Source organism: Ambystoma mexicanum, chromosome 3q (genome assembly GCF_040938575.1).
Source record: "Ambystoma mexicanum isolate Mex_15411 chromosome 3q, UKY_AmexF1_1, whole genome shotgun sequence".
NCBI classification, from domain to species: Eukaryota; Metazoa; Chordata; class Amphibia; order Caudata; family Ambystomatidae; genus Ambystoma; species Ambystoma mexicanum.
In genome coordinates, this window is record NC_090926.1 from 85,872,115 (window position 1) to 85,888,446 (window position 16,332).

Consider the following 16,332-nt stretch of genomic DNA (forward strand, 5'->3'; position numbering starts at 1 on the left):
AACCTTGATGAATAAAAATGTCATAAAAAAGTAAATGAACCATACCATGCTCAATGCAAGGTTTGTTTTGGTCGCCGGAACTATACCAGTTCCTCATGTGCGGCTTAGTATTTGCATAACTTACAGAAATTTCTGCTTTTGTCTTGCACGAAAAGGAACCATGCTTACATTATAGACTGGACCCCCCTTTGGATGCAATTCGATGACAATTGACACAGATGAAAATAAATAGATCTATTGATAGCATAACAATTGAAACACAAGTCAATAGCAATGAGACCAATGGCCATAGCTCTATTGGGTACTGTAATAGCAAATAGATTGAAATGTAAAAATGACCGAAATATGACTAGGATACATGGCCTTACCTTGACCAACAAACAGTTGGATTCAGCAGGCCGAGCAGTATGTTGCAGGAGAAAAGGTAGATGGCCACAGGTAGCACACTGAGGAGTTTGCTCGAAGCGGTCACAGATAGCATGGCGACGAGCAGATTAGCATAGATCTCAGTGCTTCTCAGGTAGAAGGTTCAGGAGTTGACTTGCAAAGCACAAAGATGTTCTCATGAGACATATCAAGTGGTTTATAAAGTATTAGAAACAGGGGTGTGTTTGTGAATGAATGACGTGTGTATGTCGTGGTATTATGTTTATTGCAGGGGGGTGGCCTGCCTCAGGGGAGGCCTGTCTGGAGACACATGGTCTGAGGAGGCCATGTGAGCGATGGCCCCTGGGCGTGGGATACCTCTTGAAGTGTACATGCTGTTCGGCACCTTGGCCGTTTGCGCCCGTCACAGCCCCCCATGCCAGCGCTCATCCCCGGGTGGGAACCGCCTTTGATAGAGGGGGTGGGATGGATGGGCCTGGGGCATGCAGATAATGCACAGGAAGACTGCTGAATGGAGACACACTAATGTGGATTGCAGGTGGGCGGCCTGCCTCAGGGGAGGCCTGCCTGGAGACACGGGGTCTGAGGCAGCCATGTGAGCGATGGCCCCTGGGCGTGGGATACCTTTTGAAGTGTACATGCTGTTCGACACCTTGGCCGTTTGCGCCCGTCACAGCCCCTCATGCCAGCGCTCATCCCCGGGTGCGAACCGCCTTTGATAGAGGGGGTGGGATGGATGGGCCTGGGGCGTGCAGATAAGGCACAGGAAGACTGCAGAATGGAGACACACTTATGTGGATTGCAGGGGGCGGCCTGCCTCAGGGGAGGCCTGCCTGGAGACACGGGATCTGAGGAGGCCATGTGAGCGATGGCCCCTGGGCGTGGGATACCTTTTGAAGTGTACATGCTGTTCGGCACCTTGGCCGTTTGCGCCCATTCCTTGCCCTTATGTGATGTTAAAGGACACGGGGCATCCATTTTTGTACCCCCTTTCCATTCCATTTTGGTGACCAGGCCTCACTGCGATAGTACAGCGCGCAGAGCACATGGCCCACAGCCTCGTTCCCACTCTGACTGGAAAACTCCAGAGGTATTTGCAACAGCTAATAAATGTAACACATCACTCTCTGAGATCACGGTCCTGCATGTGAACCGGCTTGAACCATGCACATGGCTCGTTCATCTCCACAAACGTGTCCTTGCCCACGCACCCTCGCCAGTGGAAAGTAGCTGCCATTCTGACCCTGTGTCCCTGCAAGGTATTCTCTTCATGTGCCAGACCACTGACCACGCCATGATGGCCACCTAGCAGATCCCCAACTAACATTAGACCCCTACTGCAGTATATCGTTGCCTATCAATAACAAATGCCACATATCAGAGGTTCTTGTGAGCACAGACCCACACTTCAAACACTGTATTATAGTGGTCAAGACCCTTGACCTAAGGCCTGTATAATCCAATGTTCATTGATAGTATTGATATATGTGTGACTTTTATAGAGACATAACCGACTGAAAGACTTTGAACAAGTGTTATTTAGTGCATGCATTATTGATAATATATTTGGTTAGCTTAGATAGTGACCACCCCGCTTCACAGCGACCTGAACTTCACCCATTCCAAGCACAGGTGTCTGACATCCATCCTTGAATGGAGACACACTTGATTGATTTAAAAAATCGAAACAACCGTTGTTAAAATATATGTGGTGTTTTATTTTGTAGCTTATTTTGATGACACAAAAATTCAAAAGTTTACACATTGTACAGTTCAGGTTGCAGCACAGCGAGAGAAAATCCCCTGTACTGACCGCTGTCACTCGGGAGTGTTTCTCTTACGGCACAGGCGGGTATCACTCTTCGAACGCGGTGTCCAAGCCTCCCATGAAGCCACCATGTAAAGGAACGATAGGCCACCAGCCTGTACCACCTGTGAAAAGGAATGAAACAAACTGTTTTTAAATGACCAAGATAATTTTAATAAACGTTTGTTGTCAATGACAATTCTTGTAACTAATGGCACTCTGCTCGGACAAATGCTATCTAGACACTGCACACTATTGAACGACTTTCATGCGTTACAATGATGTGTATACGTAATTTTGGATATAGTAGAAGACCATGAAATTGTAGTGGCATCACAAGCAGAGTATACTTACTCGTTACTCGGATTACGAGGACAAACAGTTGCGCGAAGTTCGTGCATAAGCACCATCATTATCCTCAACATGGACCGTGTGAGGCAGGCTGCCCTGAAGTCTAGCAGCTCGGTGATGCATTGTGGTCGTGGCTCGCCTTCCGAAATGTAGGCCACGCATCCCGAGTTTTCACAGCAGCAGCAGTTCTCCTCCTCGGTCGGCATTAGCTCGCACCGATTGCATGTGCACCAGGTGGAAACACCGTCCATGCGACTAGGTTCTAGTGTCTTCATCCGTTGATTCGTCCTGCCAACTGCTGTCCGAAGCCCCATCGTTTTTCGCGTGTTTCCCTTTCCAGTAGTTCCTCCTCGGTATACTTGGGCTCGTACATGTAGGGCATTATTGTAGCCATTGTGTGTTGCACAAACTAAAATAATTGATGGCGGTGGTACTGGTGTCTGTCCACACGGGCTACAAGCAACGAAGGTAGCTGACCAGAGCACAGAAACGAGTCACAGAATACTCAAAGTAACACAGAGAGAGGAATGGAATCGAAAATCTGCTGCTGTGTGTTGTGAAACGGTCTGTTTATACTTATTGAGGAAAGAGGCGTCCTGCCATTTTCACGGCGACATGTCATTAGCTGAAGCTGTGCCGAGGTTTCCTTCCTGCTGCCCTCCTCCCCTATGCCCACGTTCTCCTCACCTGAGCTGTTGGATTCACTGGTTTCTTGGAGGCGTCGCCGGGTGAGGTAGTCTCTTTTCTTTTTGGGATGCACTTGCTTGTCACGGAGAGAAGCCACAGTGACAGCTAAGGAACAGCTGTCCTGTGGCTCCCCTTCTGGAATCAAGCCGGAAAGGGAAAAAAAACCCAGAGGGAAAAACCCTTGATGAAAGACAGGCTCTTCTTTAGAAGTCAAAATCCCCAATGGTGCTGACTGGAGGAGGTGGAGAAAGTTCCAGCCGGAGGAAGTAAGGAGCGATGTCACAGAAGGTAAATTGCAGTCCAGTAGATGGAGATTCTGGATGAGTGAAAAGGAGTAGAAGACTCTGCCGGAAGAAGCAGCCGTCCTTACTGTGCAGGGAGGAGAAGGAGGCGGTGAATGCACCAGGTCCAGGAGCGCCGGGAGCAGGTAAGGGCACTACGGAGAAGAGAGAGAGAGAGAGAGAGAGAGAATATGAGAAAATGAGAATGAATCGCCTAAGTAACTGGCAGGACCGAAGGAAACAGGAAGTGTCCTGAATCGAGGGTTGCACCGCATCTCCTGTGGGCAGAGATTAAATACTGCATGGAGCTGTACGTAAGGAAACAAAAGAGGGACTAAAACCCTCTATGTTGGTTTCGCCAATTCCAATGAGCAAGAATCCGCAAATCTCGTCCTCTGCCATAACGGCGGATGACAGTATGCTCCCTCCTAGATCGCAACCACCCCGGCTTCCCGGGGTGTAAGCGATGGAACTTGGCGAGCAGCTGAGGAGCATTTATCTGAGAAGCCGGTTCCCATGAGTCCTCCGACTCTGGGTACCCCTTCCAGGATAAAAGATATTCCAGCCTGCCTCGAGAGAACCTGGAGTCCCTGATGGCTGAGACCTCATACTGATCTGGTCCAGGATAGGGAACCAGAGTCTGCCGAGACTGCGATCTTCGGTAAGAATCTGGGACATGAGGTTTGAGAAGGGAAGAGTGAAAAACAGGATGAATGCGTTTGAGAGAAGGGGGAAGCTGTAGACGGTAGGCCACAGGGTTAATCTTCGAGAGAATAGAGAAAGGACCCTGAAACCTAGGAGACAGTTTAGAAGGCCTCACCCACTTGGGCAAGAATTTGGTAGATAGCCACACCTTGTCCCCCGGTGACCATGTAGGGCACTCTTTGCGATGTTCATCTGCTTTCTTTTTATTCTGCTTCCTGCTGTTTTCCAATTTTAGTATGGCAGAACTCTGAGCCTCTTGGATGTTTCGAATAACCTCCTCCGCAGCTGGGGAGTTAGAGAATCGTGGGACATCAGGAATGATAAATCGGGGGTGAACCCCGTAGGTGCAAAAAAAGGAGACATTCCGGTGGCAGAATGTTTGGCATTATTGTAAGAGTATTCTGCTGTGGGAAGTAGAGAGACCTAATTGTCCTGGTGTTGGGTGATGAAGCACCTAAGGTACTGCTCCAGAGTGGCGTTGAGTCTTTCGGTTTGGCCGTTGGTTTGTGGATGAAAACCCCAGGAAAGTGCTCTCTCTATTCCTAATCGTGCACACAACGCAGTCCAGAATTTCGAGATGAACTGACTGCCTCGATCCGAGATTATCTTGTCAGGCAGGCCATGTAATCTGAAGACATCTCATGCAAAGGTCTCTGCCATCTTAGTGGCTGTGGGAACTCCCGGAAGGGGTGAAAAATGCGCCAATTTGGAAAAAGTGTCCACTGTCACCATTATACAGGTACACGCCTCGGACACTGGGAGGTCCACTATAAAGTCCATGGAGATGAGCACCCACGGTCGAGTCGGAAGTTCTGCTTGTGTGAGGAGACCTAAGGGCTTGCCTGTGGCATATTTAGATCTGGCACAGACCGGACACGAACTGACATACTGCAGTATTTCCTTTCTCATACCTGGCCAAAGGAAGGACCGTGAAAGGATTTCTAGGGTGGTCTCTGCCCCTCGATGTCCTGCTAGGCGAGAATCATGACCCCAATTCAAGATCCTCTTGCGCAGTGGTCCTTCTGGGATGAACAACCTCTTTTTATAGAATAACCAGCCATCTTTGACTTGAAAGTCAGCATCAGAGGAGAGCTGGGGCAGGTGATTCATGGTAGCGGTCTTCACGTCTTGGAGAAAAGAACCTATCATCGCCAAGATTTGATTACGGTGGAACATCGACTCAGCTTTGATCAATGCTAGTTCATTGGGGAAGTCCTTGCGAGACAATGCGTCCGCCAGCTGATTATGAGTTCCCGGAAAATAGGTGATCTGAAAGTCATAATGTGAAAAAAGATAGGCCCATCTTGCTTGTCGGGAGTTAGCACATTCCATCTCTTGTAATGCCTTCAGGTTCTTGTGGTCAGTACGGATTAAGAATTTGTGTCTGGCCCCCATGAGGAGGTGTCGCCATTCCTCGCATGCCAATTTCATGGCGAGCAATTCTTTTTCCAGAACAGAGTAGTTTAGTTGGCTGGGAGAAAGCGTATTGGATAGGTATGCCACCGGGTGTTCCACTCCCTGCACTTTCTCTAGCAGAACTGCCCCTATGGCAATGGCTGAAGCATCTGTTTCCAAGATAAACGGTAAGGATTGATTGGGATGCTGTAGAATGGGACCGGAACAAAAAAGACCTTTGAGATGACTAAAACTCCTTTCTGCCGCGGTAGACCAGGAAAAGGGGAGAGCTTCTTTCTTGAGTAGTCGCGTTGTGGGGTAAACGACTTCTGAGAAATTGGGGATAAACCTTCGGTAGTAATTAGAAAGACCTAGGAACCTTTGGACCTCTCGAACCGAGGTGGGGGTTGGCCAATCTAGAATTGCCCAGACCTTGTCCTGATCCATAGCAATCCTCTCTTCCGAAAGAATATACCCCAGGCAGTGCACCGTGGGAACTGCAAATCTGCATTTTTCCGCCTTGACCTTCAATTTGTTCCTTTGTAGACGATCTAACACTTGTCTGACCTGTTCGATATGAACCTCCATGTTGGGAGAAAACACCAGAATGTCATCCAGGTAGATGACTGAAAGAGATAGCAAATCGGAAAACAATCGGTCCATGAACCTCTGAAATGCTGCTGGTGCGTTGACTAGCCCAAACGGCATTAGCTGGTATTCATATAGGCCGAAAGGGGTGCGAAAGGCTATCTTCCACTCATCTCCCTTGGGGATGCGGAGCAGATGATAAGCATTCCGAAGATCGAGTTTAGTGAAAACTTTGGCACCTTGTACAGCCTCAATAATGTCCGAAATGAGAGGCATGGGATTCCTATCCCGAATAGTGACCTTATTGAGACCCCGGTAATCAATACAGGGACGGAGCTCCGTGGTGTCTCTTTTTTTGATAAAAAAACAGGGGGGCACCTGCTGGTGATTTAGAAGGTCGTATGAGTCCATTCTTCAAATTTACGTCTAAGTACTGCCGCAGGACCTGTTTCTCCGTCTGAGTGAGGGAAAACATCCTACCAAACGGAACCAGGGCGTTGGGTTCCAGATCGATGGAACAGTCTTCTGGCCGATGAGGTGGCAGACTGGCATGGGGGCATTCTTGGAAGATTTCCAAAAACCCTGAACAGAAACTGGGTAGGACGTGGATACCGATGTGGTTTTCTGTGCAAATCTTTACAGGCTGTAGATCACCCCTACTTTCCAGCGGAAAACAGTTGGAGGTACAGTATGGGGAAGTGAAGCTCAGTTGATTCCCCATCCAGTTCATCAACTGATTGTGTTTGCAAAGCCAAGAAAAGCCTAAATTGATGGGAAAATGAGCTGCTCTGATGATGTCAAAATACAAAACCTCCGTGTGATGGTTTATAGTACGAGAGAGACCCTCTGTGGTATGTGTGATGAGGCCAGAGGACAATGGTGAGCCTTCCACTTTCTGTCCTTCCTTCCGGGCCACCATACAAAGACCCACCTTGTCGGCCCATAGGGTGCCTATAAAGTTCCCAGCTGCTCCATAGTCCAATAAAGCTAAAGTCTGTACTGGTCTGCCCTCTATGTCAAGGTGAACCGGTATTACCATGAGTCTAGAGTCTTCCTTGGATTCGGAGGAGGAAACAGAGAGGGAGACATAGGGACGATGATGAAAATCTGGAGACCCCCGGTCGCTGGTCCCTACTGGCGCCGGGGGGAAGCGTTTCCCGAACTCTTGCCTGGCAACGCAGTGCATTCTTTCAGAAGATGTTGGTCTGAGCCACAGTAGGCACAAAGTCCTTTCTCACGTCTTTGGCGTCTTTCAGCGGCTGACAGGGGAGACCTGGTAGCACCGATCTGCATTGGTTCATCCGAAGAGGGAGCAGCAGGATGACTAGGAGAAGTGTGCGTAGAGGGGTCAGGAAGGAAACCTCTTTGCTTTCGGCGTTCTGATCTTCTTTCTTGCAGACGAAATTCGATGTGAAGGGCAGCAGCAAGCAGATCTGAGAAAGTGGGTGAGCGTTGGGATCTGGCCAGCTCATCCTTAATTTCCTCCCTCAAACCTCTCCTGAAGATAGCATATTGGGCAGTCTCTGGCCAACCTGCTCCGGCTGCTAAGGTCTTAAATGAAGAGATGTAGGACAGAACATCTAAAGAGCCCTGCTTGGCATCCAATAATTCCTCACAGGCTGTAAAGGATAATTCTGGCCGCTCGAAAGTTTGCTTAAGTAGGGTTTGAAACCCGGCAAAATCCTGGAGGATGGGGTTCCCACTGGTTACTAATGGAGTCGCCTAGGACAATGCATTGCCAGTCATGTTAGAAATTAGGAAACCCACCTTGGCTTGATCGGTAATGAAAGTACGAGGCCGGAAGGTGAAATAGACTATACAGGCCTCTAAGAATTCTCTCACCTTCTTAGGAGAGCCATCAAACTTCCCCGAGGACAAAGCCATGGGAGGTAATTCGGGGGGAGGGGCCGGTTCCCTGGCCGACCCCATCTGTTTGAGTAGAGCATTTTCAGTCTTAACTCCTTGCAGTTCCTGGGACATGGCCTGAAAGGCCTTCCAAAATTCCTGTATTTGTTCCTCTGCGGAAATTTTTTGAACTTGTGGGCGTTGCAAACTACTGTGCCGAGGTTTCCTTCCTGCTGCCCTCCTCCCCTATGCCCACGTTCTCCTCACCTGAGCTGTTGGATTCACTGGTTTCTTGGAGGCGTCACCTGGTGAGGTAGTCTCTTTTCTTTTTGGGATGCACTTGCTTGTCACGGAGAGAAGCCACAGTGACAGCTAAGGAACAGCTGTCCTGTGGCTCCCCTTCCAGAATCAAGCCGGAAAGGGAAACAACCCCGGAGGGAAAAACCCTTGATGAAATACAGGCTCTTCTTTAGAAGTCAAAATCCCCAATGGTGCTGACTGGAGGAGGTGGAGAAAGTTCCAGCCGGAGGAAGTAAGGAGTGATGTCACAGAAGGTAAATTGCAGTCCAGTAGATGGAGATTCTGGATGAGTGAAAAGGAGTAGAAGACTCCGCCGGAAGAAGCAGCCGTCCTTACTGTGCAGGGAGGAGAAGGAGGCGGTGAATGCACCAGGTCCAGGAGCACCAGGAGCAGGTAAGGGCACTACGGAGACCCGGGTAAAAGGGAAAGACCCGGAGGGTGAGAGAAACGAGAGAGCGAGCGAGAGAGAGATAGTGAGAGAGAGAGAGAGAGAGAGAGAGAGAGGGAGAGATAGAAAGAGAGGCTCCGTAGAGCCGGAACCGAACACGAGTGAAAAAATATGTAGGCAAGGTACGGCAGAGAGCCGTAGAGAGAGGAGGAGCAGAGGAGGGAGGAAAGCACACAAGTGCAAAGTATCGCCGAAGCGAAACAGCTAGTAACTGGCAGGACCGAAGGAAGCCAGAAACACGAAGCGAGAGGGACCCGGAAACAGGAAGCGTCCTGAATCGAGGGTTGCAACGCAACGCATCTCCTGTGGGCGGAGATTAAATACTGCATGGAGCTGTGCGTAAGGAAACAAAAGAGGGACTAAAACCCTCTATGTCGGTTTTGCCAATTCCAATGAGCAAGAATCCGCCAATCTCCTCCTCTGCCATAACGGCGGATGACAGAAGCGCAGCGAATGTTGACACGAGACGTGCTTTGGCGTTGTGAAATGGGCCGTACGCGTCTGCTGATGACAGGCTCAGGGGCGGGGGATATGATTTAGTGCCCCAAAAGCAGGTCAGCCAGGGCGATGGGGGAAATGATAGGATTATCACAAAATGGCATCTCCCTGGTGCCTGTTTTCGCGTGTGTTTAATGGACGAAAACTCGGGTAAGGTCCATAGGAAATCTTTCTAAAATCGAGCGACTTAGGCTTAAAAACACATGGCCAACCCGTAGGGGCAATAAAAAATTTTGACCGAACAATTCCTTTAACACTTTGCAAATGTGCTACTGAAGCTGAAGCTGCAGGCAACACGGTGTTATAATCGCCCCTACAACTATTGCTTAAGATTTTTAGTCATTTTTGGCAAAGCACTTTCTAGTGAAGAAGGAATCTCTTTAACACAACGTATTACTCACTGCATAATAACAATTCTAATGTGGAAACAGTTTTAATGGAAAAAGGTTCTTGTAGTGTAAGCATCACATGCTGAAAAGAATCCAAGTGTGTTTAACGTGGAACCCATGGAGATAGTGTGTGGGCGTGGGTGCGTGTGTGGGTGCGCGGGCTGCAGAATTTCCGAGAAAATTGACGGTCCAAGTCTGATCTTGTCCATAGTATGCGAAGTGTAATTGCAGAGCCACTACAATTAAAAGAGAAAGTTCCAAAAATTGTATGAATGGTGAATGAAAAACTGGTTTGTAAATCGAGTGACATTTCGCCGCTATTCCTGGACGATGCTCGATTATTATGTAATGACTGATGGAGAAAACGCAACAAGAGAGACGTCTTGTATGGGGGGGTTAGGGGGAGGGGTGTTTGCCCCTCCCAGTCCTCTTCCAGGGTTTGAAGGGCAGCCTAGAGAGCCAAAGAAGCTTTGCTATATGATTGCCAAAGTTGTTGGCTTTGCTCTTGCTTGTTGTGATTTGCAATGTCTCTAACAATCTGTTCTTATCGCCTTGAGAGCTGGCAGTCCTGTTCTCATGTTTGTGTTATGCATATATTGTAACAGAGATGTATGATTAGTTGTTCAAATTAGTTGAAAGGGAAGTATTCTGGCTACATTGGCAACTCTCCAACATGTTATGTTTAAGCAGTATAATCCTAGTAGGTGAGGCATTGCCTGAATGCTAATGCCCCTCCTGCAACGGTAATACTGCTATTATTCCCGGGGTACTAATAGTATTTTTTTTCTCAAGTTGAAAACCGCATATTTGCAGTTTCTCAACTTGAGGGGAAAAAACAAGATGGCTGCCATGAATCAGGAGAAGGGAACTAGATGTATTACCTTCTCCCGTTCCAAGGCGGCCATTTGCGGGGAGGAAATGATGAGTGACAGGGAGGGCAAGTAAGTGGGGAAGGGGTGGGGGCATGTTGGGGGTGGAAGTTGGGGTGGGGGAACAGGGGGATGGAGGTGCGGGGGCGCACTTATCTGATTCCCGGCGAGGGAAGATGGTGGCCTCCCGCTTCGAGAAGGCTTGGAACAGCAGTTTTACCATGTGGTAAAGACCCCCTTCTGAGCCTCTTCATTGGCAGGGAGGTCGCCTCACACCACCCTCACTGGGGTATTAATATCCAATATTTATACTGTGCCCATCTCCACTGTAGCAATCTTATGGTACCTGGCCTTGTCCGAAAGGTGGCGTATTGTGACCCTGCCAGATTGTCGCTAGACCTTAGTCTGTGGAAAGAAAGGGGAGGTTTGGTGAAGAAGTGCTAGGAAAGAGAAACTAGATAGAAGAATGACCAAAAACAGAGAAGAAAAACAATTGGGATGACTGGGAGGGGATATGGTTGTCGAGGTACAGATGTGTGTTTTCTCTGGCTGCAGAGGCTAACAAAGAGACGGGACACCCCAACACCCTTTCCTATGCACTGTGTCAAACTGAAGCCAGCTCCAATGCTCAATATCGATTGACAGTGAAATGTCATGTCTGGGACTACATGTATTATTCAGCCCTGCAGGGGGACGAACCCCATTCAGAAAGTACGAGAATGTGGTTTTGGGGGGGCCAGAGAGTCTGGTCTCACCACAGCTTCAAGGGAGGTCTGCCACTTTAATCAGGAACCACAGAGAGGTCCATTAACCAGGGAGACCATTTGATCCACAACAGGCAGGAAGATGAGTGGGGCTTAGTATTACATGTTTTCATTCCTTTACCTTTTCTGTTGCAAAGCACTCTGGGTATGACCTCACACATATAGGAGATTGTTGGTGGGGACCCAGGACTGGGACATTAAGATAGGCTTTTAAATGTGGTCCATTTGGCTTTAAACGAGGGCTGGGCTCCTCCTTTGGCAGATCATCTGAAGGCTTCACCACAAGCTGAAGGAAGAACTCATCATTGGACCCTGGCTGAAGTTACAGTCTGCCTTGCATCTTCCACCAGTGAAGGAAGGCCAGGACCTCCAAGAGGGAAGCAAGATCCCTCCCCTAAACATCTCCCAGGGAACAGAGAGGGATACTGAATCCAGAGGACCCTCCAGCAGCTCCAGAACTGGTACCCAGCCAGCACACAGTGGGCCCTTCTAGGTCTGCAGCAAGCTTCCTAGGTAGGAAGTGCCAGAGAGTCTCTAAACCAAACCAAGGACAAAGCAGCTGCCTGCAACACTCTCCTCAGCTTTGGCCTATCCGACTTAAAGGATGGCACAAGCCCAGTGAAGAAGTTAGGAGGAGTGCATCGACAAGCATCTGCTGACGTCTGCCTTAAAGGACATTTTCGACCCAGTCGAGACTGCAGCGGTGACTGTTGTTATGTGGCAGTCGCCAAAGCCATCCGAGATGCTTCGACCAGTGCTTCAGAACCTATGACCAGCACTGAGACAACGATTCCTGACCCTGAGCCGCCATGTAGGCCAGCCTGCAGTAGCCCGTCCAGTTTTGCTTGCCCAACTGCCTACCGCTTGATACCCACAGCTGTCTCCCATCTTGAACTCTATCACAGAAGCTGCAAAGCTCCCTGAAACTGACTCCACCCCTTCAATCACCAAGAACTCTCACACCACATGGTACATTTTGGTTCTGTCCCCCTTGGTCCTTTGCCAATGCCCCAGAGTGACATTTTACCACCCATTGCTCCATTTGTGTTGAGACCAAGTATCCTTGAACTGTTGCCATTAATTACTATACCCACTAACCTCTGGCCAGTGTCCAGAGTGCATCCTTTTTCCTTCATTGAAACTGTCTGTCCTATGCATTCCTTTACAGGGTGGGTTGTATTTTGTAGTGTGCTAGAACTGTGTGTTGTAGTAATGATAAAGTAGATATATGTATGCAACCTTGACTGCGCAGTCCCTTTTATCATTGGGTAATAATTGTACTTTTGCTGTGTTGCAACTAACCAATGATCCATGACCTTTCAGAGGTAAGCCTGCCGTTCCATCCACGTTACCAAAATTTGACCAGGAGGTTTATAATTGACTTGTGTTTCTAATCTGTTCAGATTGTTTCTAGTGTAATAGAGGTGTGGGTTTGATTGATGGTTTAGAAACCAATATTCATCCCTGGACCACTGGTTCCCCGGAAGTGGATTTGTCACAGGGAGAGGAAGAGGAAATATGATGGACTTGTGTCCAGTAATATTAGGTTATTTAAGCATGAGCTAGATATAATTCACTGCAACTTAATAAAATGACATTAATAAAAAGGTAGCTTAAGCAACCAGTTATTCAAGCTGGGAAGACAATTGGAGTCCTACGCGTAACCTTTATAGCCTCTTGCAGGATGAACTCAAACACACACTAGATACCCAACAGATCTGACCAAAAGCAACCACAGGACAAGTTGCCTTCTCACTAATGGTCATTCCATGTCCAAATGACAATGAAATGTAAGAAACTTTATACAGGTAAGAACATTTGTGGAAGTAAAGAAAATGGTTTGAAAATGTCTCATTTGAGATTGAGAAACAACCTATGAAAAGCAGTAGTGAGGAGCAGAAATGACATTGTGTGAACCAGTGCCTTTGGAGCCTAATATTGCCTGCAGCCACCTCCTAATGTATACACTTTTATACAATGATTTGCTAGAGGTTGAAGGTGGAGTGGATATCAGTGGATGCTGACCAATATTTCTTTCTTAGTCAAAAGTGTTGATCTACATTGTTTTTGTTCTAGATATGACATTCCTCCATGAAGGCAATCGGACACTGGTGGAGAACCTCATCAACTTTGAGAAGATGGTGAGTAGCTATGGATGGCACCTATCCTTTTGCTTCCTCAGAGCCTCTGTTGGAGGTAAATCCATTGATGTCTTTGTGGCAAATTTCTATTCATTGAGGGTCCTCTTTGTTTTGTCTGTCAGGCTCCTTTGTTACTCTATTTTATGCCCATGTGTCGTCAAGGCTGTCTTAGGTTGCCATGTGTGGCTTGTCAAGGTATGTCATTGTTTCTGTTCTTGAGGATCCTTTGGTCAATTTTTGAGACTTCGTTGTCAGCCTATGAATCTACTATCTGGATACTTTTTATGCTTCTGCTTGCCAGATTTGAAGATGTTCTTTTTCATTCATTGATATGCTAATGTGCTAGTATATGTGGTTCATCAGTGTCAGTCTTTTAGCCTCATCTTTGTCCATTGTTGATGCTGTCTAGTGACTGACTTTGAGCGTCTACAATGTTGTTATTTGAGCCTCCTTTGTTTCAAGCATCGAGCCTGTCCATTGTATAGCCTCTCCTTTGACACCTCTTTGAGGTTTTGCATTTTCAGATTGTGAGTCTCTCAAATATCGGTCTTTAATAAACCTTAGTGTCAGACTTTTAGAGTCCTAGGTGCCAGACTTCGAGTATGTTGAGATTATGGCCCTTTAGGAAAGTGCCTGCAATGGATGGGTTCACACAGAATAACTCTGAGTCCAAATAACTGAACCAACTCAGGAAGATGGCAAAGTACTGTTTTATTAACAATTATCTAAAACAGGGAGTTACAACGAACATCAATGGACGTATGCTCAATTTCTCTCAGCGATCATTTCACACAACATAGACTTTATACTGAAAATACGTCAGAGGTGGCGTCATACTACGTGGCAAATAATGAAAAGCCTACTGGGGATCGGGATAGGCTTAAGGGGAACATCTCATAATTTCATCTATAGGAACTGGGATTATGATTGGCTGTTCAATGTCAGGTGGAAAATATAGGCTGACCTCTAAAACTGCCTCATCCACGCTGGAGCAGGAGCTCCTCTGCGTCGTCGCCGTGTGCTGCAGGAGCAGCACACCCATCCAGGGAACCTCAGAGGTAACTAGCAGGCATCTTTTTAAAATTGCCCTGTAGCCCCTCTGTGTCCCACTGATCCATGTTCTGCACAGCCGTTGCGTGCAAAGAACTCCTGCGGAAACGCTTGTCCATTGAAGAATAGCAAATCATGCTATTTCATTGATTTGCCTCAACTACCGAAATCTCCACGAGGCATACTGCATCAAGATGGCCGCTGCTCTGAAACTCACTGCTGCCTGACTCTGTCCTGCCGTGCGCCTGTCCCCCTGCACCGCTGATTGGCTGCTGGCCAATATTTACAACCAGCCACCCAATCACCGGCAAGCATTGCCGGCCAACGAAGTAAGGCCAAGGAAAGAAGGCCACACCCTGACTGAGCTGACAGAGCGCTACAGGCGCTTAGGAGCCGCCATGCTGCCCGCGCGCACTTCCACTCGCCGGGAGGCTTAGGTGAGTCCACCCCACGCCAACCCTTCTCACATAATACCTTGCACCAAGGGATATCCCTCCTGCAATGCCTTGCACAGCTCCAAGCTAGCTGACTACTAATACTCTAGACCCTCTCACAACTCAGGCGCATGTATCTCACGCCAATTCTCCCGCTTTGCATACAAACACCCAATGGAACACTAGCCTGACATCATCTTTACTACAGCAGCCTCTGATTATCTATGCTACCGCCTGCCCATAGCGGCCTTTATGATTACCTGTGTTTCTGCCTGCCCCTAGCGGCCTTTGTGATTACCTGTGTTACTGCCTGCCCCTAGCGGCCTTTGTGATTACCTATGTTACTGCCAGCCCCTAGCGGCCTTTGTGATTACCTCTGTTACTACCTGCCCCTAGAGGCCTTTGTGATTAATTGTGTTACTGCCAGCCCCTAGCTGCCTTTGCATTTACCTGTGTTACTGCCTGCCCCTAGCTGCCATTGTGATTACCTGTGTTACTGCCTGCCCCTAGCGGCCTTTGTGATTACCTGTGTTACTACCTGCCCCTAGCGGCCTTTGTGATTAATTGTGTTACTGCCAGCCCCTAGCTGCCTTTGCGATTACCTGTGTTACTGCCTGCCCCTAGCTGCCATTGTGTTTACCTGTGTTACTGACCTGCCCCTAGTGGCCTTTGTGACTATCTGTGTTACTGCCTGCCCCTAGCGGCCATTGATTGTACTTGCCACTACCAGCTTCTGAGCATATACAGCCCAGCCTAACGAGCGTACTAAATACTATGCTACTGAATCTGCCCAATTAGCGCTGCACTAGCATTTTACTACATCTGTTCTCTACAAATGCATCCCCCTGGTACCTGCCCGACAGCGCCTACGCATCTTCTCTCTCCATCTTCCTCATTTCTCTCTCCTTTGGGCTATCTGCAGCATGTCACCTGCTCATCCATGCCATACACCACTACCTGACCTCCTGCACACTGCATCATCCTCAGCACTCCAAACTGCATTCAGTCATTGTACCACCAATCCGACCAGACACCCCCCTCACCACCTCAGGCTCTGTAGACTAAGAACACGCACTAAACCCCTCTTATCCTTATCCCACCGCAGCACACCACCTTCCAATTACCTTAGGAACAACAGACTTGCCTCTCGCACCCACACATCATTCGCACACACCCACCTCTCTGCTGACCATGCACACCAACATATCCCCCATCACGCCGCACCTATCACACTCCAACCTCCCCCACTCAAACACGCACCTAACACCTCTTGTACCCCCAACACCATCACACATACTCCATCTCCAGCCAACCTAGATTTAAGATGCACACTCAACAATGCTCGCTCTGCATGCCCATGCTATTGAAATCAATGACCTCATCACTGCCTACA

At 48.3% G+C, this 16,332-nt stretch overlaps 1 protein-coding gene across 1 annotated transcript in view; it reads left to right on the plus strand.

Annotated features, from left to right (window-relative positions):
• Positions 1-16,332, plus strand: part of RAPGEF3 (Rap guanine nucleotide exchange factor 3) — a 764,587-nt gene that overhangs the window by 665,542 nt on the left and 82,713 nt on the right. The window contains exon 25 of the mRNA XM_069653198.1: positions 13,391-13,455. Coding sequence (XP_069509299.1) covers positions 13,391-13,455 — 65 coding nt within the window. The remainder of the gene's footprint in view (positions 1-13,390; positions 13,456-16,332) is intronic.